The sequence below is a fragment of the Trachemys scripta genome, chromosome 1 (assembly GCF_013100865.1).
Source record: "Trachemys scripta elegans isolate TJP31775 chromosome 1, CAS_Tse_1.0, whole genome shotgun sequence".
Taxonomy (NCBI): domain Eukaryota; kingdom Metazoa; phylum Chordata; order Testudines; family Emydidae; genus Trachemys; species Trachemys scripta.
The window spans coordinates 285,325,332-285,352,768 of NC_048298.1; the positions used below are offsets into that span (position 1 = coordinate 285,325,332).

The 27,437-nt window shown below is 40.1% G+C and overlaps 1 protein-coding gene across 1 annotated transcript; it reads left to right on the forward strand.

Moving 5' to 3' along the window:
• Positions 1-3,003: 3,003 nt before the first annotated feature.
• TNFSF11 (TNF superfamily member 11) lies at positions 3,004-27,437 on the forward strand. Its single transcript, XM_034759408.1, has 5 exons — positions 3,004-3,260; positions 9,721-9,888; positions 18,245-18,293; positions 18,373-18,471; positions 25,612-27,437. Exons 1-5 carry the CDS (start codon positions 3,033-3,035, stop codon positions 26,031-26,033), a joined length of 966 nt encoding a protein of 321 aa, XP_034615299.1. The 5' UTR covers positions 3,004-3,032; the 3' UTR covers positions 26,034-27,437.

Consider the following 27,437-nt stretch of genomic DNA (forward strand, 5'->3'; position numbering starts at 1 on the left):
CTGCACACTGAACAGACGTATTCAGAGAACTATCCACTATGACTCAAACATCTCTTTCTTTCACGGTAACAGCTAATTTAAACCCCATCATTTTGTATGTATAGTTGGGATTATGTTTTCCAATGTGCACTATTTTGCATTAATCAACAATGAATTTCATCTGCCAATTTGTTGCCCAGTCACCCAGTTTAATGAGATCCCTTTGTAACTCTTCACAGTCAGCTTTGGACTTAACTAGCTTGAGTAATTTTATTTCATATGCAAACTTAGCCACTGTTTATTCTTTTCCAGATCATTTATGAATATATTGAACATCATTGGTCCCAGTACAGATCCTTGAGGAACCCCCCTATTTACCTCTCTCCACTGTGAAAACTGATCATTTATTCCTACCCTTTGTTTCCCATCTTTTAACCGGTTACTGATCCATGAGAGGACCTTCTCTCTTTTTCCATGATTGCTTATTTTGCTTAAGAGCCTTTGGTGAGGGATATTATCAAAGGCTTTCTGGAAGTCCAAGTACACTATGTCCAGGGGATCACTCTTGTCCACATGTTTGTTGACCTTCTCAAAGATTTCTAAGAGATTTATGAGGCATGGTTGCCTATTACAAAAGCCACGTAGACTCTTCCCCAACATACCATGTTCATCTATGTGTGTGATAATTCTGTTCTTTACTATAGTTTCAACCAATTTCCTGGTACAGAAATTAGGTTTAGTGGTCTATAATTACCAGTATCGCCTCTGGAGCCTTTTTAAAAAATCAGCATTTCATTTGCTGTCCCACCAGGCATCTGGAACGGAGGGTGATTTCAGCGATAGGTTACATACCACCATTAGTAGTTCTGCAATTTCATATTTGAGTTCCTTCACAACTCTGGGGTGAATACCATCAGGTCCTGGTGACTTATTACTGTTTAATTTATCAATTTGCTTGAAAACCTCCTCTACTGACACCTCAATCTGGGACAGTTCATTATATTTGTCATCTAAAAGAATGGCTCAGGTGTGGAAATCTCCTTCACATTGTCTGCAGTAAAGACCAATTTAAAAATTCATTTAGCTTCTCTGCAAAGGCCTTGTCTTCTTTAAGTGCTCCTTTAGCACAATGATCATCCAGTGGCCCCACTGATTGTTTGGCAGCCTTCCTGCTTAATTATACTTTTACACTTGAGTTGCCAGAGTTTATGTTCCTTTCTATTTTCCTCAGTAGGATTTGACTTTGAATTTTTAAAAGATGACTTTTGTCTTCAACTGTCTCTTTGACTCTGATTAGCCATGCTGGCATTTTTGGGGTCCTCTTACTGTTTTTTTTTATTTGGGGTATACCTATAGTTTGAACTACTATTATGTGTTTTTTAAAAGTTTCCGTGCAGCTTGCAGGCATTTCACTCTTGTGACTGTTCCTTTAATGACTTGGATAATAGAGAAGAGGGGATACTTATACAATTAGCAGATGATATCAAGCTGGGTGAGTTTGCAAGCACTTTGGAGGACAGGATTAGAATGCAAAATGATCTTGACAAATTGGAAAATTGGTCTTAAATCAACAACATGAAATGCAATAAAAACAAGGCAACATAGTGTGCTTAGGAAGGAAAAATCAAATGCACAAGTATAAGATGGGGATTAACTAGTTAGGTGGCAGAACTGCTGAAAACGTTCTGGGGGTTATAGACGACCACAAATTGAATGTGAGTCAACAATGTGATGCAGCTGCAAAAAAGGCTAATATCATTTTGGGGTTTATTAACAGGAGTGTTGTATGTAAGGGCTGGTCCACACTAACCGCCCACTTCGAACTAAGATACGCAACTTCAGCTACGTCAATAACGTAACTGAAGTCGAAGTACCTTAGTTCAAACTTACCGCGGGTCCAGACGCGGCAGGCAGGCTCCCCCGTCGACTGCGCGTACTCCTCTCGCAGAACAGGAGTACCGGCGTCGATGGCGAGCCCTTCCGGGATCGATTTATCGCATCTAGACAAGACGCGATAAATCGATCCCAGAAGATCGATTGCTTACTGCTGGACCCGGAGGTAAGTATAGACGTACCCGTAGACACAGGAGGTAATTGTCTTACTCCACTTGGCCCTGGTAAGGCCTCAGCTGGAGTCCTGTGTCCAATTCTGGTCACGGTACTTTAGGATAGATGTGGATAAACTGGATAAAGTATAACAACCTAATAAATCTATAACAACTTTCACAGTGTTCAGGGAATGGAAAGCTACTATAAATTGTTTTTATTTGTTCATTCTTATTTTATTGTTATACTAGCTGGATGCTCTTTAAATGTCTGAGTTGTTTTGGAGGGGGTAAGTTATAATTTTGAATAGCAAATTAACCGATAAATTTGATCCTTTCTGAAAGGATCCCTGGTGAGCAGCACAAATTAGGATTTGCATCATCTGCAGTATTCCAGTGGACTAGGAGAAACTGCCTATGTATTAAATTTAGATGACAAAGTAGGGTTTGAGTTTGACTGTAAAAATTTAGCCAGATCCAGCCACAATATTACACATCTTGGAGTTTTCTTGCAAGAGGATGCACTGATGTCATTTTATTTTTTGGTGGCAACGAGAGCTGTCTATTTTAATGGCATGGTTTCTGGGTTTGCGGCCAAAGTTTCACAAGTGCTGTTGCGCTTCAAGGAGCGGGGGTGTCGGGATGTAACTTGTTGAAAGGCAGCTAAACTGATTTCCTATTTCTCGGGTCCCTACACTGGAAAGCCCGGCCAGGATCCAGGGGCTGGATCTGGGCTTTGTTGGTAGAGCCGCGCTCAGTGGCCAGCCTCGCTACCTGCGGGCGGCTCCAGCGCGGCGCCGGAACACGGCTACAGGATTCAGCCCGCACCTTTCCGGGGCGGCCAGGGCGTGTGCTAAGAGAGAGGCGGGCGGGGCAGAACGAGCCTCGTGGCTGCCGCCTGATTGGCTGAAGAGCCCGGCCCCAGGTTATAAGAGCCGCCGGCCGCGGGCGCCGGGCGCTGCCTAGCCTGGGAGCCTGCCCGAGCTGCCTGGAGATTGCCGAAGCGCCATGCGGCGCGCCAGCCGAGACTACACCAAGTACCTGCGCGGCTCCGAGGAGCTGGGCGGCAGCGCCCCCCAAGAGGGCTCGCAGCAGCAGCCGCAGTCGGTGCCGCCGCCTCATCCGCACCCGCCGCCGCCTCTAGCCTCCGCCAGGGCCCTGCTGGTCCCGCTGGTGCTGCTCGGGCTGGGGCAGGTGGTCTGCAGCGTCGCGTTGTTCTTCTGCTTCAGAGCCCAGGTAGTGTCGCGGCGCCTGAGCAGCCCTGGGGTACAGAAGGCGGGAGGGGAGGACGTGGGTGCCGGGTGCCTCTCGGGCTGGGCAGAGGCGGAGGTCAGGTGCACAGACCCCAGTGTCTGCAGAGTAACCCAGGGGCGCGTGCACTCGAGCGCCCGGGGGATCTGCTCACTGCAGGGGTTGGGTTACGAGACACGGGCTGCTTCTTTACATCTCTTGCTTACTCTCCATCAAGTGCTCTTGATCTGAGAGGCGGGGCAGGAGGGTTGGAAGAAGGTGGGCTCCAGTCAAGGGAGTCGTGTCCTGGGGGTGAGCTGGGCAAACTGAGTTTATTCACTTCTCACTTAGGGGAAAACGGAGTCTAGTTCAGGATAAGTTAGTTTTACCCACTTCTGTTTCTTACCACTGCCCTGCTGATTAAAGGGGGCCATCTGCCATGCTTGGTCCATGTATGCTACACCCGGATGCGTAGTTTTGCCCAGGGGTGGGAAAGTTTAGAAATAGGCATCATAATATGATGATGACTGTTTCCAGGACATCCAAAAACATACAGGTAAATGAGAATTCAGAAAATAGAATAATTTGAACAAATCTAAACTAGGTTTGTATGTATGTATGAATGACCCTAACAAATAGTAGTTTTCCTGTTGCACAGAACAAATAGGGCCCCTAGGCTGAAGTCTGCATTTTATTTAAGTTATCATTGGCTCCCTTTTGGAGAATAACTACTTGCAAACTACTACAAGAATTGTCCCAGGATTGTCTTCAGAGACAACCTTCCTTGTGAATTTGATGCTGCTGCTCTTCACAGTGGAACTTGGTGTGTAATGGCTGGTAAAGGGAAAAGATACCTTCTGTAACTTGTTAGCTTATTTCCCAGGAGAGGAGAATTAGACTGCCCTACTAGGCCACAAAAATATGGCAAAGTAATGTTTTCAATTGGGCAATGCTATGCACATTAGATCTGCACAGAGATAGAATGGGAGGGGTCAGGCTACAGTGTTATGCTTTCTAGTGGTTTAAGCTGTTAGAGATTATTTTTTGTTCTTGGAAATTACACTGCATTGGTTGGATTCACTTACGTATTTTTTTTGCCTGGTACTGCAAACTTTCTCAAAGGAAGTGGGGGGCTGACGCTTGCTCTTTCTCAGGGGTAAAACAAAAGACGGGGCTCTTTCAAGTTTGCAAAAAAAGGATATTACTAGTTTAGAATAGGTGAACTAAAGATGCTGTAGAATCTGATATAAGTTTTACTGTCCAAAAACTGGAGATCTGAGTTTTAATTAGGGTGTTAAGTTTTTATATGCATAGTACAAACACTAGTCTGTCTTCATAGAAATGGTGCTTTTCTGTTCATTTGAAGTCAGTGAAGAAGTGGAAATCTATTTTTCTTTCAGGTCCTACTTTAGGTAAACAGAATTGTTCTTGGGCCCCAGGACAGACTGGATACATTAACAACAAAATATACTCTAAATCTAGACCACATACAGATTGGATGCAGTACAAATGCATGCACATTTAAATAAGTGATTGAAATAAAACAAGTGACAGTTCCAAATTTATTATAATATTGTTTATATTTGTTACTCGCACCTACTAATTCATTCCTTTCTATTTTCAATTATTGCCAAATGCTTTGTGTTTATTCGTTACCTTTAAAAGATATGTATGACCTGTTCCAAGCTTATATTGACTGTACCTTAGCAGAGTGACAGTTCATTTATGGTACTTATTGTAAAGTAGGTTAGAATTACCTGTTTTTTTTGCCAGCGAAATAGACTAATGTATTTAGACTAAGTAACTCAGCTTGTAGGGTGAAAAAGTATTCTCTCCATTACAAACCCATTGAAACATCTCCATTAAGACATCTTAACTTATAGAAAACACCCAATAGTATGTTAATTAGTATGCTATGAAGTCATTGCAACTAAACTTACTTGTCAAAATAAACAAAATACATTTAGTCATATAGAATCCTTGACTTTTTTTGCCTCTTTTTGAAGTAAACAATGTGAAGTCTGTGAGGTTATACAGGTGTAACAAAGGGCAGAATTATTCCCATGGCATATACATTATTGTTTAGTCTGCATAATGTAAAAACAGCAATATAAATATAATTATACACTTAGAACCTGATCCTCTAACTGATCTGAAACTCCTATTGACTTATAAATAAAGGATTGAGTCCTTTATTTGTAAATCTGAACTAGTTCCAAAATATCTGAATGACCCAACTTGATACTAGATTTGCACAAAGTATTTCTCTACAATTTGTAGACACAATGAGACTTCAGTATTTTTTAATGTCATCTCTCTCTGTACGGAGAAATAGAATAGTTCACATAAAATACAAGAGAATATCATTAATTCACACTATTGAATGGTAACCTATTCCAGATTTTCAGAAATTTTGATATAGTCAGAAAGGGAAACAAACAGAAATTATGCTGCCTGACAAAATGCACTTAATCATGCAGAGCCTGATTCAACTCCATGAGATCAATGAAAAGACTTCCATTGACTTCACTGTGAATTGGAGCATGACTTTTGACAAGTATAGCTTAAACTATTTATGATGCTGATGTACTTCATAGTATACTTACGCACCTTTTAATGTATTTTGTTAAGGTTATGACAGGGTAGCAGTAGGAGTCTTCAGAGCACTCTTCTCAAAGATGCTGAGCTACTCAGCTGGTAGTGGTGTGTGGATTAACCAAGTGTGAATTAGAAAGGCTGTACTGAACATTTGGGAAAATATACCTTTTAACACAAGACCATTTCACAAGCTTTTTTCATATACCAAGTTTTTCAGATTTCTGTTACTATTCTGTGTGTAAGCCAACCAACTAGTGGATAAATGAGAACTGGCTTGTGTAATTTATTTGAACTTTCAAAAAGCCTTTTTGAAAGTGCCACAGAAGAGGCTGTTAGGGAAAGCAAGTAGTGATAAAGTGAGAGGCGAAGTTCTTTGATAAATTGGAAGCTGGCTAAAAGGCAGAACAACAGCAGGAATAAATGGTCAGTTTTCAATGTCAGAAAAGGTTAATGATGGTTCCATTACAAGGGAAGATGTTTAATGAACAAAGCTGATTGAAATATTTTATTTAAAACCTTTTTCAATGAAACGGACATCTTTGGAAATAAAAAATGTTTTTTTGAAAGTGTTTGGATTTTTTCAATTATAGAACTAAAACTTTTTCCAATTTTCATGGAAAATGTTTTGGGTTTTGTTTCTTCCCCTTTCTCTCCCTTTCCCCTCTTTTCCTTTTGGTCACAAGAAGAGGGGAGAGAAGGAGTCCAAAATGAAGTTTTCATTTTTTTCCAGAAAACTTGAAATTTTTAATGAAACAAACTTAACCATTTTTTACCAGCTCTATAAATAAATGTATTCCTTTGGACTCTGTGGGGGTGAGGGAGATTCAGTAGGGTGACAGACTTTACCAATGAGATAATATGTAGGTTAATCAAAACTGGAAAAGACTGAGGCACTTCAGAGGGGCATAATATACTAGAATGATGGGCCACATATTGGCAGGTGAAGTTTAGTCTTGACAAATGCATGGTAATGTATATCAGAAGAAAAAGTATGAACTATTCATACATGTTTGTAGATTCTACATTGTGTAACCGCTTACAAAAAGTGACAATTTGATACTGTGGAGAGCTTAATGAAAACCTCAACTCATTGTGCAGTGATAGTGTAAAAAAAAAAGGGGGGGGGGGCAAGCTAACTGTTAAAATATGTAACAGGATAGAAAATAATACTGAAAATATTGTAATGGCGTTCTTTTGACCTGAATATCAACAGACTTCTTGGAAACTATTTTGATATTTGATTTTGATTGTATGTGTGAGATTAATTCCCAATGCCTTTCCTAAAAAAAGTCTTGCCTGCAGCTCTATCTCTCTCTTTCTCTCCCCCGTCCCACAACTGTGTGTAATGTCTATTTGATGCTATGGGAATTTGGTGACTAACTTTTATAATGTTCCTCTGATTAATATTGTGGATTCCTATAAACTTCTGTTTAGAATTTTACTCAGGCAAGCTAATTTTCAAAAACAATAAAAACAGTATGGGAATGGCAGTGGGTGGGTGAGTATCCCTTGAAAGACTGCAGCAATCAACTAGGTTAACTGACCACCACAAATCAAATGTTCTCTCTGAAGCCCTATAGTTTTCTAACTTCACCAGAATTATTTAAACTAATCCTGCACATCTTTTCAGAGCCATCAGTAATCACATAAATTTCACAGTATATCCCCATCAACCTTTCTAACTATATTCATAAAGATGTTCTCCAGGATATTGTCCAATAGCATTTAGTAAATGAGGTACTAAATTAGAGCTAATCCAGATAAATACTTTAATACAATCCACTGCTGATCTTGTTCAAGCAACATTCCATTTGATGCACATGATTTATTGCCTATTGATGATGTCTTTGAAGCTATGCTGCAGATGAACTTGACTTGTTGTATACCGGCTCTGGCCCCTACAAAGTTTGATCTTCTGTTTGTGTTACAACACCCATGTCAGCTTTTTTTCAGAAGCTTTTATTTTGATTACATTAAAAACTGCAGTAGTAACCTCTTGGCAGTAGTGGTTGCCACTGAAAAGTAAACATATACTTGAAGTTACTATATTGTAGATAAGAATTTCAAGGGGGGGGCTACATGAATTAGAAACCCAACTCCTAGTGAATAGCCCTAATCCCTCAGGTTCCTTTGATAATTCCAGCCTACATTTATTATTCACTGCAGTTTGGCATCTATTAGTAAATATTAATTTGTTTTAAATGGTGATCACTGTGTTCTAAAATTCACTCTTGATCAAAAGTTTTGTTTTTTTATTTTAGGCTAGCTTGAATCTTTTTCATTCTCATGCTTTAGAATGCATATAAAGGAATTCATTTGGGTTTTTTTGGCTAGCAGTTCTGTATCCGCTAACCTTACCTCTGGTATTCCATTAAGTTCAATACTTTCTTTAACATGCTTTCCATTGATCACACATGCCATTTGCATGGCCCTGTGTTCTGTCATCTTGAGTACAAATGAGACATATTTATTTTTGCTTGGGCTCCTGAGAGAAGGCTGCTTTATTTTCTTTTCTTCAGTATGTGAAATAAATGGTTTTATGATTCAACTCTGAGACACAGTGCTTACAATATTTTAAATTCCAGTCACTCTTGAAAATAATGTAGAAAAAGAGCTGCTTCAAATTGGATGGCAATAGATTCTAAGCCTGTGCTTCTAAATCTTAACATTTGATTCAATCACAGAAGTTAGAGCCTAACAGTACTTTTTAAATCTTCAGTCCATCCCTCTGCTAATGAAGGAGTATTCTCCATGGTACATTTTATAGTGGGTTTTCTAGCTGAGTTTGAAAGTTCCAAGTATTGGGCTTCTACCACATCCCTCAGGTGGCTGTTCCACAGACCAGTATGTCTGGTTATTGAGATGTTTTCCCTGATATTTGGCCTAAGTTTTCTCTTTGTTCATTTCATTGCATTTCTAGTTGTTATAACCTCCTTGTACCATGTTCAGTAATTCCTCTCCCTTCATGAGGTTTTCACCCTTCAAGTATTTGTAGGCTATTACGTTTTCTCCACACACTTGGTTATCACCTAGCCATGCTTATATGTATTTAACATCTTTCCTTATAAATGCCTCAAAGCTACTGATAATTTTTGCAGTGCTGTCCTGAACTGCTTCAGTTCGTCAATAAATATCATGTAGTGTGGTGTCCAGAGTTGAAGGCAGTTTTTCCTTGTCACAGACCAAGCAGAGAGAAAATTGACTTTACCACTACAGAACGTTGTTCATCTTTTAAAGCTGTTTGACATAAAGACACTGATCCATGTACTGGAGTCTTCTAAGCTTGATTAATCCATTTTTTATGTAATTACCCAGTGGTTACAATTGGCGTGAGATCATTCTTCATGTGATCAGGTTCCAAATTTACTGATCATTTGTTTGATTCATTCCAAATTTATTAATTTTCATGATCTCTGTTCCATTTGCTGCACAGGCAAAATATAGAGTCCCTTTTAAGATTTCATGGAAATACTTTGTCCTGTTATCCCATGTCCTACAGCTATATATCCTTAGGAAATTTGGGGAAAAAAGGATGAGTAAGTTAAAATAACTCTAAGTCCAGCACTTAATCAGCAAAGCATAATGCATATTAAAAGAAACTCTTTTTTCATGCTCCTACTATATCTGAAAGTCCTTATGAGTTTATCTGGTATGATTTTACTTTAATATAAGACATCTATGTTTTTGCTCACCATTTACTTATTTTGCATGAATAGAAGTTTTGTGTGTTGAGAATATATTTTATAGCAGTAAGAGGTAAGATTAATATGACATTGCATTGAGTGGCTTACAAGTGTACCTTTTGGTTATACAGAGTTAAGGACTATTGGACAAACTTAGATTATGGATGGTCTTAAATCTATTTCAGATGGACCCTAACAGAATTACAAAAGAAGACACTCGCTGTTTCACAGCACTTTTAAGACTTCAAGAAAGCACAGATTTGCAAGAGACAACACTGGAAAATCAGGAAGCAAAATTAATCTCCGAATCATGCTGGAGAATAAAACAGGCTTTGCAAGGAGTTATGCAGAAGGTGAGTGCACCCTGAGAATTAAACTAATATTTAAACTTATGTGAGCTTCTGAAAATCTAGAGAGAGAGAAGTTTTTAGGGGTGAAAAAACCTGTTTCCTATTACTTCACATAGAACTAGTGGTTGCACTGTAATCTTTAACATCTTTGGTATTTTGTTGCATTTGTTCATGAACCCCTTGGTAGTGGTTCACCATGTCTGTATGCAGACTAATGGTGCTTTGACTAGCATTTTTCTCTTTTTATTTATTTTGTTTAAAGAGGAGAAAGTTTGGATTCACACTAGGAGGAAAAACAATGTTTGTGGTTAGTTGATTGGCCAATTTGTCACTCAGGCTAGTCTAAATGGTAGTAATTTATCCCAGTATTTGTATAGACTTATCAGCATTTTGGTTTTGAGAGAGTTAGAGTATCTTTTTTTTTTTTTCCCCTCCAATCTTCCTGATTGTGTCCCTGGTGAGTCGGATGGGACATCATTCTTTTGCCAAACAAGATTCCCAAGCAGAGGAAAGGTGGTGGGCAAGCAAAATACATCTCTCCTTTTTTCCCCCCCTTTGCCCTCCGTGCATGGAGTGGGATTCCAGGAGTGACACTCCCCCATGTGAGAGAGAACTGCTCCTGTTCTTTGCACAGAGAACTGTCTCCCACATACCAGTTCTCTCTGTTGTGTGGGGACCGTTCCTCCTGAGGGAGAATGAGAACTCTGTAGGCCCAGTGAGGGAGCTGACACCACTGAGCAGAGTGCAGGATAATCTTACAGCAGTGGGATAGTAGGATAATGAGGACCAACACAAGATAGTTTGAAATAATTCAAGATAAATAGCAGTCCTCTTACTTTACGGTAGCTGAGAATATGGTTATGTCTACCCTACGTACCTTTTAGTGACACAGGTGTGCCGCTACGTTTGGGGGTGCGTTTTTTTCACACCTCAACAGCAAAAGTTTTGTTCAGTTTCCAGTGTAGACAAAGCCTATGTATCTGGTAGAAAGGGGCTAAAACTAGACAACACACCTTTTAATATAATTTTACAACAGTTGCATTGTACACATGGAGTTGCACTCATACCCATTAGCAGATCCTTTGTGTTAATGGGTCTGAACAATGTAATAAGAAAGTCTTGATTAGCATGATAACTAGGTAGCTCCTGCTTGGCATTTCAGAGTTACAGCTTACTCCCAAACACTAAGGGCACATCTTCACTGCCACGTCAGCACTTTAATGTGGTTTGTGTAGTCGCGACACAGCGCTGTGAGAGAGCTCTCCCAGTGCTCTAAAAAAAACCCACCTCCACGAGGGGCGTAGCTACCAGTGCTGGGAGCATGGATCCCGGAGCTGGTGCACTGTCTACACTGGCACTTTACAACGCTGAAACTTGCAGTGCTCAGGTGGGTGTTGTTGTTTTTTTCCACACTCCTGAGGGAGAAAGTTGCAGCACTGTAAAGTGCTAGGGTAGACAAGCCCGAACAGGGAAATTAGTCAGATAAAGTCATTAGCCATAATGGGGATGTGGGGGGAGAGGGGAAACTGGACAAATTTGGTGTACCTGTCACAATCACCCAGGTTCCTAAGGGCAATTTATGCTTTTGATCTCCTAGCACATTCATATGAGTATTTTGTGCTATTTCAACCTAATTGCCATCTAATAAAGAATTATTACATTGCTGAGAGTGCTAAATCCTTGACTTTTGTTTTATAATAGTCTCATGTGTCAGAATCCCCTGGTCCATTACTACTTTGCTGCCTTCATCTGTACCATGGATTATACCATAGGTTACATGAATGGTACAGACTATTTTTGTCTGAGGATAATTATAGTAACTCCCTCAGTTATATGAACTCCTGTACATTCCTAAGATTTCAGATATTTTGCCCCTTTCTTCCGTCCAGCCTGTCTCCTTCAAAGACTGTCAGGAAAATTTGGACTCAGCTGTTGGGGTTCTCCTAATATTTGCTGAAATCATCCACCATATACTTTAGAGGGGAGAAAAAGGAGTTAATGGCAAGTGTGCATATTTGTATTCTGTGTGCAGTACTCTTCCAGGGAGCTCTGTGGATGGAGTGTGTAGTTTCAGTAAGTGAATGGGAAGCACTATCTGCTGGTCATCCGCTGCTGGTTAATCAACAAAGGCGTTGGCTTTAGTGGAAGCTGCATGTCCTGTCATCCTGACTGATGTTTATTTTGGTTGATGGCTATTAGTTTAAGAGAAGAGTAAAATTTCTCTCACCAAAATAATCCGATTTTGAATTTATTTGAACACAGTAAAAGAGAATGTGTATATATGAGACACTGGGTAACCAGATCTGCATCCTAGTTCATTTGGCCCTATGTGTTGACACTGAGGGAGGTAAGTCCAAAATAAGAAAAATAAATGCTAACTTAGCCTCACGTGCATCTCTTCAGCTGAATGAGCCTATATCCCAGCTGTTAAAGGGCCAATGTCAAGGTAAAAATCATGGGTCGGATTCTGTGGCTTGCACCATCTCGATCTTCACTGCTCCGACAATGCAAAGTGGCTGGAAATTGGCTGGATCTCTCTTTGTTCTAGCCCCTGGTGTAAGGGGCATACCGGGAACATGGGAAAGCGTTGCTTTCCTATCAGAATATTACTACATGTATGTTTTTAAAATATACACTTTCTTATTTGCAATACTAATTATACAATAAGTTACTGAAATGCAACACTTTAAAATCTAATTAACTTCTTGTCATTTATGATTTTTTACTTTTTGCACTTCATTCAGTTTGTCCAATGAAAATAGACTAATCAGTTTCATGTTCTATGTAGCAGGCTGCATTTTCTAGTTTTTTGTGCACTGGTACGTATCTGCATATGTTCCTTGCATATGTATAGATTAGTCTTTACATCCACAACAGGGACTAATCTGGAAGTATTTTAGTGCTCCCACTAAAGTCATTGGGTGTTCCATTGCAGGATGGGGCCCAAAACATTTCCCCCTTTTTTAAAAAAAAAACAAAAACAAAAAAAAACCTCATTAAAGCATTTTCTAACTAAATCTAATATTTATGCCGATATTATTTGACACATTTTTGGGTGATGGAAATGTTGCTTAGAGAGCAGCATGTTCAGGGGCAGCACATTTAAACTATTATTGTTTTACAAGTATCAATAATGTATTACGGGGTTGTTCATCCTTAGTGTGGTGTTTCCTCATCACAGACCAGATTCTGATCTCAAGTACCTGTGCACATCTGGAGTAACTTTGTCGTCATCAGTGGAGTTACTTTAGATTTACACTGATGTAGCTGAGATCAGAACATGGTCTCAGCTTTAGGTAGACAAGTAATATACCGTAATTTTCTTGTTTGTGGTTGCATGGCTTGGCTTGGCTGCTTTTTTTCTTTCATGTAACCCTAAAAGCCCTTTTGGCAGTCCAAACACAGTGACCACACTTTTTAAAAAGACTACCATAAGTCTGGCAGTAAAGAGAGAACGACAAACACATAGCTGGGGTCAATCTATGAAGTAACATATTTTTGGCAGTGCTCCTGGACCCTGGCAGCTTCAGGCCTAAACTAGTCTCCCGCATGGCAACAAAACACTTCACTGCTAGACCTCCAGGATGGCCCTTATAAAGACTTCTATGTGCTTAACAAACATTCTAAGCACATGTGGTTATTAACAAAGTGCTTCAGAGGCAAGGTTTCAGAGTTATAAGTTGTCCAATATTTGTGATCGTGATCCTGCAACCTCTTCTGTAACAGATACTGGGAATACTGATATTAAGAGTTACAGGATTGGTGTCTTTAATGTAGCTTCTGGAGAATTCTTCAAACCGCTGAATTTCCTGCAAGATGATCAGAATCTCTTCCTGGTATCAATTAGTTTTAAATGAGCAGAGGTAGTAGCATTAAAGATAGCACCATAAGGGATTACTGTAATATAGCTGAATGTCAAAAGGGTCCACTTAGGTTTCAAAAGCCTGGAGGCTTTTTCAAACATATTTACATCCCTTTGTTCGAGACTGCAGGAAGGGAAATGGCACAAAGCCTAAGAGAATAAAATTATACTAAGCTCTAGAATTAATAAATTAATTTAAAATAGCTTTTCTAAAAATAGTAATATTAGATACAAATAGTACAATTTCATAAGTACAATTAGACTTAGGCTCCTATGTCAGTTAGGTGCTTTTGAAAGTTTTACTTGTAATTTTAGGTCTGATACCTAGCTACCTACCGGAAGTAAAGTGTTGCATCCCTTTGGTAAGTAGAATTCCCAACTCTCCAGGAATATAAAACACCCTACCCATTAATGCCTTGTGAAATGTTAGACTCGCAAACTGGATGTAAACCCCTTAAAACAGCCTGCTTTTATAAAAGCTAAAATTGCTGTTCTGCTGTGATGTTTTTCTGCTGGGTTGTGTGAAAACCCAAGGGGACCTTTACTGAAATAGACGTTCTGTTTAATAAATAAAATAAAGTGGAAAAAAAAATTCATAATATACCAGGATAGTCTCAGCAAAGGCTTTTTTCTGTTTTATGAAAATAAGACCTTTGTAAATGCATCACATGTTAAAAAATTCACTAAACTGCAGATTCATTTGGTTTTTAAATGCTTGCCTGGTTAGCACTGAAGATTTTGGGGGAATTTAATACTTGTTGTAGAGCAGTCTGAGTTGAATTTCTGGCCTATCATTGTGGTGGTTACTACATGATTATAGTAAGCCCAATCCTAGAAACATGCACATGTTTAATTTTACTACTGTGAGTAGGCCCACTGAAAATGTAGACGTGGGTCAGCGTTTGAAGGATCAGGGCCTTAGAAAGTTTGTTTGAATAGGTGACTGTGACTGCCTGCAAAAATCAAAATATGGTGCATTGTAGTTTTAAAAAGAAATTATAATAAACTCTTAAGATTTAGAACATTGCTTATATCTGGGTTTAAGTATACAGAGTAAGACTGAAGTATGTGACCATGACCTGAAAATTAACCTATAACTGGGAGTAATTTGGGGTGTTGGCTGTGTTCTATTCCTGCTTTGTGCAAATCCTAATTGTACTCCGTTTTCTGTAAATGTTAGTGAGGTAGAATCATAAAGTGAATACATCTGTGACAGGGTACATCCGTGATACTCAGATCTCAGTGGTTCTGGAACCAAATTAGAGATCAATGTTACCCAGATGACCCACAATTGTGTGAATTCATTGTTTCATTTACTGTATTACTATATAGTCATATTTAAACAGTATGATGGGAAATATTTCTTTTAATTTTTATTATCCATATTAGGGGTCGGCAGCCTCTGGCATGCGGCTCGCCAGGGTAAGCACCCTGGCAGGCCGGGCCAGTTTGTTCACCTGTCACGTTGGCAGGTTCGGCCGATTGTGGCTACCACTGGCCGCGGTTCGCCATCCCAGGCCAGTGGGGGTGGCAGGAAGCCATGGCCAGCACATCCCTCACCTGCGAGCCGCGTGCCAGAGGTTGCCGACCCCTGATCGAGCTCTCTCTTTTATTTTTATATATATATTATAAGAGAATCTCGCCGCAAAATGACTGATCAAGTATCTTATTAACTATAATTGGTTAATATAGTAGAAGCATACTGATAGGTTGTTAACTTAGATTGGTTAATTATTAAATCACACCGTGTTTTAATACCATGTGCTGCAAACATTTGCAGGAGACACATTTAAGAGCCACTTGCGGCTCATGAACCACACTGAATATCACTTGGGTAGATGATCCCTGACTGGCATTGTGCCAAAAAGGGATTAGTCTCCTGTGTCAGATACCCCTGAAACCACTGCTGGGATTGTAGAAGAGTGCAACTTCATGAGTGCTTTACTATAGTTCGCTGTACAATGAAAGCAATTAGTCTTTGTGTGGTCTCTCAAGAAGGATGTAATTTGCAGTAAATATACTTCCTAAACAACTGGACAGTTAACTAATCCCTTCAAACAAATCTAGGACTAAATAATCATGTCCCCAAATTACACAGAATGGGAAAATTACCAAGCAAATACTTCCATGGCTCTGAAGCAACACAATAAAGAAGGGATTATCCCCTCTAGGGAATGAGGATGGGGGCTGGCTGGGGGAAGGGTGGGTTGGGGCTGGAACCAAAGGGTACTAATCTCATGGATGCTCTGAAATAAAGGGCGTCCTCGCAGGGGGCCTGTCCATCATTATGCTCTCTAGATCTTCCCCCTCATGGTGGCATGTCCTCTTCAGGGACCTTGTAGCTATTGGCACAAAGGAATATTTAGTGCCCACTGTTGTTACTCTTACCCCTTCAAGTGAGGTAACAAGGTCTGTGTGGGTGGATAAAAGATTGGCGCTGTAGTTCATATTGGCGCAGTAGATCTTTGCTTGAGTCCAGTCTTCTGTGTGACTAAACCGCAGCTTGTGCTGACCCATGTATTCTAATAACTGGCATGAAAGCAGAAGAACCAGTGAGGGGAAGGGGGCTGAATTGCAATTTTCCCACCAACATTGGGGAGGGAACACTTTGCAACTTCAACAAAAATAAAATTCATCTGCTTCTTTGCTCAGCTGTACAGCAGAAAGTATCTTATCTATAAACTCATCAGCATTTCAGCAGAGCTACTTTACTTTGATAGTCATACTATGACTTTCATGCTGCTGTGGCTTTCCATTTTGGTTTAGCATATAGACGCCTACTGAACTATGCTTACTTTCCCCTTTCAGCAGATATCTACACACACAGAGCACCTTCATTTAATTGTGGTTACAAAGTTACATAAAAGCAACATTTCCTTGATATTTAGAATTGGTGTTACATATCAAACTCCACAAGATGGCAGTAATTCAGAATACAATAGATTATTGCAAATTTAGATGAATATCTAGGAGATCTGTTGCAAATAATATTGAGAATTGGCAAGAGAACAAACAGTAAAAGAAATAATAATGCATTACAAAATGCACTTGGTTCATTTATTTTGATAGTCCCTGTCCCAAAGAATTTAGACTAAAGGATAAACCTACAGAAAACAGGGACACGTTGAAAAATCTGAGATAAGGGATTGATTATGATGTCTGCATCATAAAACCTCTGATTATTATTTATTTGTATTATCATACTATCTGGAGGTCAGCTAAGGTTGGAGTTCCTTTGGGCTAGGCACTGTACAAAACCAGTATGACAATCTCTGCCCCAAAGAGTATGCCATATAATTACACAAGACATGCGGTAGGAGAAGGAAAGTTTTACCCCCATTTTAGATGGGGATCTGAGGCACTGAGAGTTTGACTTGCCCAAGTTTGCGAAGTCTGGGGCAGAGCTGGGAACTGTACCTGGAACTCCTGAGTCCCAGTTTTGTGGCTTACCCACAAAACACTGCTTCCACTCATTAAAGTTACAATTTCAGTCTCTACTTGCAAAAAAGATCCGGACAGAAGTAGATCAGGACTGGAATGTTGGGGAGTGACTGTTCAGGAGCAGAGGTGCATATGTGACAGCTTAAATATCTCTTGGTTTTGCTATGCCTGGCTCTACCAATATATAGTTTCTTTTCATTAACATTGAAATTCACTTACAGTTTTAATTAACACTTGTCCAGGCTGTGCTTGGGCCTTGTATGAATGTGCAAGGTGCCTTACCCATCTCATTCTTGCATACTCTACAAAGGGCCAGGCACACTTGCAATCCCTTCACTCATTTGTGTGCAGGGACAGCTGCCTGCTGATCTCTAGGGCACAAGCCCCATCCCAAGGAAGAAGCATCATTGTCCTTCTGCAACAGCCCCCGTAAATGGCTGGTTGTGAAGGAGAGAACTCTCTGCAGCCTCCTAAGCACCCATAAAGGGTGATGCAGTCAACATGCTCGGCCTCCCTGAATTCTTGTGAACGTGACTGCATGCTGCCCCTGTATGGCACAGTCTGGCCCCAGGTATCTAAATTACTCCATATTGCACAATGTTCAGTGTGACAAATATTTACTTTACTTTACTCAATACTATGTTGCTCTGACCATTTACACTTAAAGAAATGCATTTACCCTAAGCACAGTGACATCAAAAGGTTATAGCCATCCTTTCAGCATGATCTTCAGTTTTCAGACAGTACCCCTGATAATTGAATAGTCGAAGATATGTGAAGTAATTATAAATACCATCATTCCTGTTTTCCTTTTCTGGAAATATTGGACATAGTGCCCCCATTATAGAAAGGAGCTGATTCTTGTAAGTTGACTCTTGTAAGTTGACTCTTGTGGTCACGTTTTACATCCTGGAAGGTTGAAAACATATATTCCAGACACCTGAATACACAGTGCTGAAAAATTATATCATCAAAATTTATTGGATTACATTACATAATCTGCAGTACAGTACATTATTCAGGACATGACAGAGTAATAGCTCTTTTTCATTTTAGGAGATACAGCGCATCATTGCTGGAAGAGAGCCACCAAGATCAGGAAAAGGTAATAAGTGGCTTATAATAAGTATTTGAAATCCTACTAAATTTGTTTCTTTTGAGTTAATATAACTTTTTATCTCTAGCTATAATGGAAGCACCATGGTTTGATCTGTCCAAGAGAAACAAACCTGAGAAGCAGCCCTTTGCACATCTCATTATTGATGATAAAAATATTCCAGTTGGTAAGTTCACTTTTAATCAAATATTTCTGTAAGACTATTTTGGCTGCATTACACAGTTTTGAACAATCCATAAAGCCCTGGGACAAAGACTTTCAAAAGTGGCTGATGATCAGGACTAGCAGGAGAATGAAATACAAACGAAGGGATGGATTTTAAATTGGAAGGCTGTTATTTTGTTAACTTGAATGGAGGTCTTATCCCCCACACCCAAATACCAGACATTGGAGTGTAGTGTGATGCTAAATAGCCTCTGTGCCAATATCCAGGTTTGAATCTAATCCTTAGAACTCAGCACTCCTCTGGATTTTCTTGCTTTTCTTCTCAAGGGGGAATGAGGGTGCATGAAGGGCACCTCAGTCTGTGAAGGCTTAAGGTCTCCCCTTCCTCCTCCAGGCTAATTGGGGCCACCATTCTGGCTATTATGTTTACTCCTGGGAACTGGCCTCTTTGAGCCTCTCACTTGCCCTAGACCTCAGATATAGTGGTGCCAGCAGATAGCTTGCCCACACCACACTGCCGGGTACCTGCCTCCCATCAATCCAGTCTGTAAGTTCTCCCAACCACATCAGTCTCTGTCTGATAAACATGCCCATTTTCCCTGTAATGCTCAGGAATGCCACCCCTGAATCTTCTGCGTGTGATCTCTGTGCCATCAGTGTTCACAAAGACTCTGGTGACCTTTTGGTTCACACTCTTCCAGGCCCAATCCACAGAAGCAGGGTTGATTGCTCCAGTCATACCCACCTTGTGAGCATTTCCGTACAACCATGGTTGGCGACCAGCAACAGCTGGGTACTCTGGCTGATGTTCCTGTTAGCTCCCGAGTCTCAAATCCACCCCCATCTAAAACCCAAGATCATTTTCCCTTCAGTGAATATTCAAGACCTAGATAATTTGCCCATCAGGGAGCACAGAAGAGGCATGCGCTTGGCCTACAACATGCTGCTGCTCCTCCTAAATCATCAGAGACTGACAACTCTGCCCTGAAAACCCATCTGTGACTTGCCTGCTGTTTTCCTTCCCTCTTGTGGGCTCAATGCACTATCAGGTGTCTGCAAATCCAGACATCTGCCCTTGTTCCCATTGTAGGGAAGGCATAGGCTAGAACGTTTCAATCACAAGAGTCCAGCCACCTGGATCTTTCAGATAATCAAATGCCTCGAATGTTGCTGCACAGGTCATAAAGGAATGCATGCCAAAGTTTGCTGGACTGCACCTTATACACAGACTAAAACCTTTCTCAATATTGCAGCACATGGATATCTGGTAAGGTAGCTGCCATTGCCATGTGCAATACAAAATCTGGCTCGGTGCAGGGCCACAAATGTTTCTATGGCTTTCATTGGACATGTTCATCTGGGCATTCTCTTAGCTGTTATGGCTCTCCACTTCTGCTTGTTCAGCCTTCGACCCTTTTCACCTGCCCCTCTGCCAGTCCAGTTCATGTCTGGAACTGTCCCTTGGTTTCCCAGGCATGACCTGGCCAACACTAAACACTACGAATGCTTAGAGCAATGCCTCTTCGCTGCCACGAACATACTCTGGAGGCAAAGCCTCAACTGACCTAAAAGATCTGTATAGTTATCTGTTGCCTGGCATCTTCTATTCATCCTTCACATTTGGACCAGCCTTCCCAGAGCTTCTTGACCAAGAATCCTCTAACAGATCAGCAAATCTCACCAGCCTGCAATGAAATGACAGGCCAGGGAGATTACCTGGTGTGGTGGATGCTGCCAGTCCGTTGTGTACATCTCTGTATATCTAGTCACCTGAAATGGATGCTGAATGTCAGTGAGGCAATGGAACTTTCTGTCAGCCCTAGCAATGTTAGGAGCCATGGCTCTAGAAAAAATAAATCACTGGCAATGGGTCTTTGGTGAATGCTGCTAACTCCGTGAATCCATACTATTGTCAATACTGGGAACATGTTCTTTGAACATCAGAATATTTTTCAACACAACACAGATGTCTTTAGCTGCATTGCCCATGGCAACCTTGCAGACTCTGTTAATTCGGTGGACCACTGCCAGGTTGTCCCACCAAAAATGAACCTATTGGTTACTAAATTCTTCACCTCTGTGGTGACTGCTACCAATACTGGAAGAAAGTCCAAAAACAGATCTCTCAGTATACTTTTCTAACCTATCCTCAGGCCATCTCTGGGCACACCAAGTCCTTCAGTCATATGTTCTAAGTCCAACTACATCTGACACATCTCATTGTATTTGTAAATGGGAACCTAGCATCCAATGGGATCACCAGAATGATACCCCCTAAAACTATTCCAAAAATTCCTTCCATGCTATCAACTATTCCCTCATGATTTTTTAAAATCACCCTTACAAAGCATTGAGGTTCCTTAACTGTTAAGGTGGCAGCTTCCAGGTATGCACAAAAGCCGTACCCAGAATCTGCCAGTTTACACACAATTTAAACAACCTATATTTACCTATAACCACTTTGGAATAACTTATGACCTTGATCACCTCTATTAACACCCCTAAATTATTCACCTTCCATTGTATCCTGTTTGATTCCCAAGTATATCAGCTCCATGGGAGGAATGGGGGAGCAAGGATTTTGGGTGCCTTAGTTTGTGGGTCCCCAATATGGGAACTTAAAAGGGCCTAATTTTCACACAGTGCTGAATACTCACCCTCTTAAATTGGATCCTTTAAAGGTATCTCAAGTTGAGGACCCCAGAATTCGAGCCCTCTTGAAACTCTTGGCCTGAGAGCTCCACTAATTGGACCACCTAGAAATATAAGGATCTTGTTCCTGTACAGTTATTACAGAGCTAGAATGATGTATGAATCACCAAGTCTATGTGACTAAGCCGTACACTAGAGTCTTGTATTCATTCAAGCTTTGAGTTAAGCCTATAAGCAGATAATTTTGTATGTAAAGGCTTTTCTGTTACATAAGGATTTGGAGTATTTTCCCACTTGCTTATCTTATGTACCTCAAGTACAATATACATTGTTATGCTATAGCAAAAAGGCACAGTTACGTTGATTTTTTTTTTTAGTTTTCCTTTATCTCAAGCTAAAACCATGTTTACTTTTTATTGCCTGTGTTTCTATGAAATTTGCTGTGCCCAATAAATTAAATGTGGAAGAAATATGAAGCTATCATGCAGGGGAGAAAGGGAACCTACTATTGAACTTTCCAGACTTAGTTTTCAGATACTGTAGTCTATTTATTACAAACATTCATATGGTTCCCAACACCATAATCTGGCTGAGTTTACATGGTAGACACTTTATATACAAGGAGCTAATATCCCATGTTGCCCACAATGTTAAAATGCATCGATGAAGAAGACTAGTAAGCCAAATAAGAAAATTGATAAGTCGGGACAAAAGGTTCATCTTTCACCAGTTTATGAATAGGCCCAACCTTAGGTTTATGTGTATTTCCAATAGTAGTGAATTCCATTGGCAAAGAGGAAATCTCTCCCCCTCTCCTATGTGATTTGACACACATTACCAGCTGATTAAATTAGGCAGGTCTACACATAGTCCACATAAAAACATATTTGTATATCTTTCCCTTCCTCCACCCATTTTTGTTTCATCCACCCTTTGCATCGTATTGACCAAGATAAGCTTTTCTGGGCAGGGACGGTCTTTTTTAACTACATGTACGAGGCACTGTGCAAACAAAGGAGCCTTACTGTAGCCTCCTGGTGCTACTGCAGTACCACTAATAGGGCCCTGGTTTGGAGAATGGTTCCTGTGAACCTCAGCTTTGGAACAGTTGCCTGTGTTCATATGGGACACTAGTGGGTCAGAGGGAGAGGTCATTGGAGACGGCTGGTTGGCAGGACAGTAGGGCTTTGTAGGTGGTAACCATTTCTTATTTATTCAGTGCTGTAAGTATGTGTGGCTTTTTAAAATAAAAAAAATCCTTCCACCAAGGAGCTCACTGTCTAATTGTTAACTAGACCTTGAATTGTATACAGAAGTTTACTGCCAGCCCATGCAGTGTGTTACACAGATGTATTATTTACGCCTCCACCTATCTGGATTAGTAGGAGAAATAGATAAGCATAAAGTTAAGCAAGTGCAGGTAGAGCAGCAAACAGAGGTGGCTGGGAGTCATTGACAATGTCAAAATCAGCTGAGAGATTAAGAACAGACAGGAGGACCATAGACTTGGCCAGGAAGAGGCCATTGGTGACTTTATAGTGGCTTTAATGGAGTGGAGAGATGGCAAGCAGACTTTAGGGGAGTTGGAGGAAAAAGTTGAGACCGTGTATGTAGGAAAGCACATTCTAGGATGCGGTGGCCAAACTTACTGTCAAAAGTTCAAGAACTGGGGTGCGCCTGCCAGGGCTCGGGGTTTCAGTCTTTCAGGGAGTGGGGGTGGCCACTGTTCGGAGACAAAGGATTGAGGGAGATAGGTAGTAGCTACCGGTCCAAAAAAAAGCTGAAGAGGAGGTCCTAGATTAGAGAAAGGTTGACCATACGGGTGAGGAAGAAGATAACTCGGCTTCTGTACCCAATACTGGAAGTTAGCTAATGTAAAACACCAATATTTAAAAAGGGCTCTAGAGGTGATCCCAGCAATTACAGACTGGTAAGTCTAATGTCTGTACTGGGCAAATTAGTCGAAACAATAGTTAAGAATAAAATTGTCAGACACGTAGAAAAACATAAACTGTTGAGCAATAGTCAACGTGGTTTCTGTAAAGGGAAATCGTGTCTTATTAATCTATTAGAGTTCTTTGAAGGGGTCAACAAACGTGGACAAGGGGGATCCAGTGGACATAGTGTACTTAGATTTCCAGAAAGCCTTTGACAAGGTTCCTCACCAAAGGCTCTTATGTAAATTAATCTGCCATGGGATAAAAGGGAAGGTCCTTTCATGGATTGAGAACTGGTTAAAAGACTGGGAACAAAAGGTAGGAATTAATGGTAAATTCTCAGAATGGAGAGGGGTAACTAGTGGTGTTCCCCAAGGGTCAGTCCTCAGACCGATTCTATTCAACTTATTCATAAATGATCTGGAGAAAGGGGTAAACAGTGTGGTGGCAAAGTTTGCAGATGATTCTAAACTGCTAAAGATAGTTAAGTCCAAAGCAGACTGTGAAGAACTTCAGAAAGATCTCACAAAACTAAGTGATTGGGCAACAAAAGGCAAATGAAATTTAATGCGGATAAATGTAAAGTAATGCACATTGGAAAAAATAACCCCAACTATACATACAATATGATGGGGGCTAATTTAGCTACAAGAAGTCAGGAAAAAGGTCTTGGAGTCATCGTGGATAGTTCTCTGAAAATGTCCACGCAGTGTGCAGAGGTGGTCAAAAAAGCAAACAGGATGTTAGGAATAATTAAAAAGGGGATAGAGAATAAGACTGAGAATATATTATTGCCCTTATTTAAATCGATGGTCTGCCCTCATCTCGAATACGGCGTACAGATGTGGTCTCCTCATATCAAAAAAAGATATACTGGCACTAGAAAAGGTTCAGAAAAGGGCAACTAAAATGATTAAGGGTTTGGAACGGGTCCCAGATGAGAGATTAAAGAGGCTAGGACTCTTCAGCTTGGAAAAGAGGAGACTAAGGGGGGATATAATAGAAGTATATAAAATCATGAGTGATGTGGAGAAAGTGGATAAGGAAAAGTTATTTACTTATTCCCATAATACAAGAACTAGGGGTCATCAAATTAAATTAATAGGCAGCAGGTTTAAAACAAATAAAAGGAAGTTCTTCATGCAGCGCACAGTCAACTTGTGGAACTCCTTACCTGAGGAGGTTGTGAAGGCTAGGACTATAACAGAGTTTAAAAGATAACTGGATAAATTCATGGTGGTTAAGTCCATTAATGGCTATTAGCCAGGATGGGTAAGGAATGGTGTCCCTAGCCTCTGTCTGTCAGAGGGTGGAGATGGATGGCAGGAGAGAGATCACTTGATCATTGCCTGTTAGGTTCACTCCCTCTGGGCACCTGGCATTGGCCACTGTCGGTAGACAGGATACTGGGCTAGATGGACCTTTGGTCTGACCTGGTATGGCCTTATGTTCTTATAAGGCATGGAACAAGAAAAGTCAGGATTTGGGATTAGTTTGGATACCACGAGAAATCTCTCTGAAATTAGAAAGAGGAAGGGAAGACTGGGAGGGGCAGAGAAAGCCGGTTGTTCAGAGAACATCTGTTTTGGCTTTCAAGATATTTTGAGAAACTCAGCTGAGGAGAGATGGAAATTATTAGTCATGGGGGCTGCAGTGCAGGCGTCTCAAGAAGTAGATTTATTTAGCAAGGTAAAAGGCAGAGGTGAAGGAGGGAGAAACTTTGTACCTGAAAGTACAAAGTCATTGTGGACTTTCTTCAGAGGTGCTTTGCAGCATGAGAACAGGAAAGGGGGAGGGGAGAGCATGGAAATGAGAGAAGACAAGGCTACCGTTTGGTGGGACAGCCACTGTGGGAGTGGGTACGGAAGTGTGTTGAGTTGGAGGTGGAATCAACAGATGAGGGAGAGAGATGGAGTTGAGTACTGTAGAAAAGCTGAGTTAGTCAGTCTTGAAATGAGTACACGCTTGGGTTAGTGGTGAGTAATATTGAAACAAATTATGTGGTGATGGAGAGCAGTACTTGGTAAAGTCCTGATTAGTTATCAAGACAGTGGTTACCCTGATTATTCTTAAATGCTTTGGTTAGTATTAATATAAATAGTTAAGGAGAGCAAGTGTTTTTCCTTGGCTAGTGCAAAATCCACTCTGAAGTATGTTAAATAAACATGTTTTTTAGTTGGGACCGTTTTTAGCAATTGATTCCATATAGGATTTGTCAAGATCGGATTATTGGTGAAACAAACCTCATCCTGATTAATTCTAATAGCTGATGCTCCAGAGTAAGGGTGGGTAGGAACAGCTAGTTAGTTGTATTCACAAGGGGAGACGAAACTTCTTCCTGTCCTTTGTGGCAATTGGCTGATATTCTAAAGCCTGAGACTTTTATCTTAGCCTTTTGGCAATAGTGGCTCTCTCCCCTTCACTTTTACCCTTTACCTTAGTTTAATAGCTACCTTTGTTACTGACACTAAAAATCCAGCCATGGTATCTCTTTTAACTTTGTAGAAAATGTTTGTGAACAAAAGTAACGTTCTGCTAACCTTTTTCCCTAGGCACACGCAAAGTGAACCTTACATCCTGGCATCATGACAAAGGGCAGGCAAACTTATCGAATATGACCTTCCGTGATGGAAAACTAATAGTCAATCAAGATGGGTTTTACTACTTGTATGCCAACATTTGTTTTAGACACCATGAAACTTCAGGAGACCTAACTAGAAGAGGGCTTCAGCTGATGGTGTACATGAGTAAAACAAACCTTAAAATAAGACGCTCTGATGTCCTAATGAAGGGAGGAAGCACCAAATATTGGTCAGGAAATTCAGAATTTCATTTTTATTCTGTAAACATAGGAGGATTTTTTAAACTAAAGTCTGGAGAAGTAATAAGTATCCAGGTATCAAACCCATCATTACTGGATTCATCTCAAGAAGCAACTTATTTTGGGGCATTTAAAGTAAGGGATCTAGACTGAGTCTTGATATTGCTTGTAAATTAATATGTATTTTTTTTAGGACTTTTTTTAAGTTTGATGGTTATATAGCTGGGCCAGAGACTACTGGGAGACATGATTGAAAAAATTCTTTAGGGCCCAGTTGCAGTAACTGTAGGCAGAATATAACTCTTCAGGTTGAATTTTGCCCTAGGATTGCTTCAGAGGGATCCCCAGAAAAACATATTAGGGTAAAATTACACAATGGGCCTGATTCTGATCTTACACCAGTTTCATACCTGTGTAACTCTACTGGCTCCACTAATTTTACACTGATGTAACTGAAATCCAAATCTGGCCTGATGTTCTTGCGTCTTTGAACTGCTAGTTCTAAATTCCACCCTGACTGACATGCTGTTACCCTATTGACTTCAGTGTAAATATGGGATGGAGCAGAATGTGGCCATAGAATTCATTAAGGGCTCAGTCTTACAAGGTGCTGAGTGCTCTGTCCCTGATCTAGCAAAATAATTGAGTTTGTTGTAAACTTAAGTATGTAACTAGTCCCATTTAAGCGAGTGGGGCTATGCAGATACTTAAAGTGAAGCATGTGCTTGCTTGCTTTTTGTTGAATTGGGGCTAGAGTGGTCAGTCCTTACAGGAATGACCCCTATTCACACCATATGTGTTGTAGCTAATCAGGTACTACATTTGGATTATTTAGAAAGGGCTCTTTTAGGGGATCTGACTTTACAGTTTACTTGCAGTTATAGATGACTAATTGCAAGTCTGATTAACTATCATTGCACATCCAATTACATATGAAGAAATCTGAAGTGTTAAATTCCTTTGAACTGTTACATTGTGCCAGAACCTGCGAATACTTTTTTAAGAGGCAAAATATGTATTTTTATAGTCTGTAATATCTAAAGTTATATTTCAGATGTAATGTTTTGTGCAAAAAAATTGTAAATTATATTTGTCCTATAGTGTTTGATACAAAATATTTAAAATCTCTTGCTGTTGTATATTTAATGTTTTTAAACTGTTTTTAATGTATGTTTAACTGGTGCACTTTGTTAATCCCAATGGGAAAATTGCAGCTAAAAGATTGTTTGCAATTAGCAAATGTAATATATTCTTTCTTTTTAACTTAATAGATTTCTGTTAAACTTTTCAGTATTATAGAAAATCAAACTGTCATGAATAATTAGACCAGAAGGTTGGTCACCAGATCTCTTCCAAACCGGGAAGGTAAAAAGAGTACATAATGGGACATAGAAATCTGTCAAGAGTATTTATGTAATTATTGAACATGCATTTTTTCCTACAGCAAATTGTAAATCCTGTAGTAGAATTTTTGTATAATACCAAACATGTTTTTACACCTCCTCCGAGGTTTATTTACTGAAGCAACCAAGCTGAATTCAGTAGCAATTATTTTAT

What these genes read in the sequence shown, in the direction of transcription:
- TNFSF11 (XM_034759408.1), top strand. Translation starts at nt 3,033, where the DNA reads ATGCGGCGCGCCAGCCGAGACTACACCAAGTACCTGCGCGGCTCCGAG. An exon ending in TGCAAGGAGTTATGCAGAAG is followed by an intron (nt 9,889 to 18,244) that starts GTGAGTGCACCC and finishes TTTTCATTTTAG; the next exon opens with GAGATACAGCGCATCATTGC. An exon ending in TGATAAAAATATTCCAGTTG is followed by an intron (nt 18,472 to 25,611) that starts GTAAGTTCACTT and finishes CTTTTTCCCTAG; the next exon opens with GCACACGCAAAGTGAACCTT.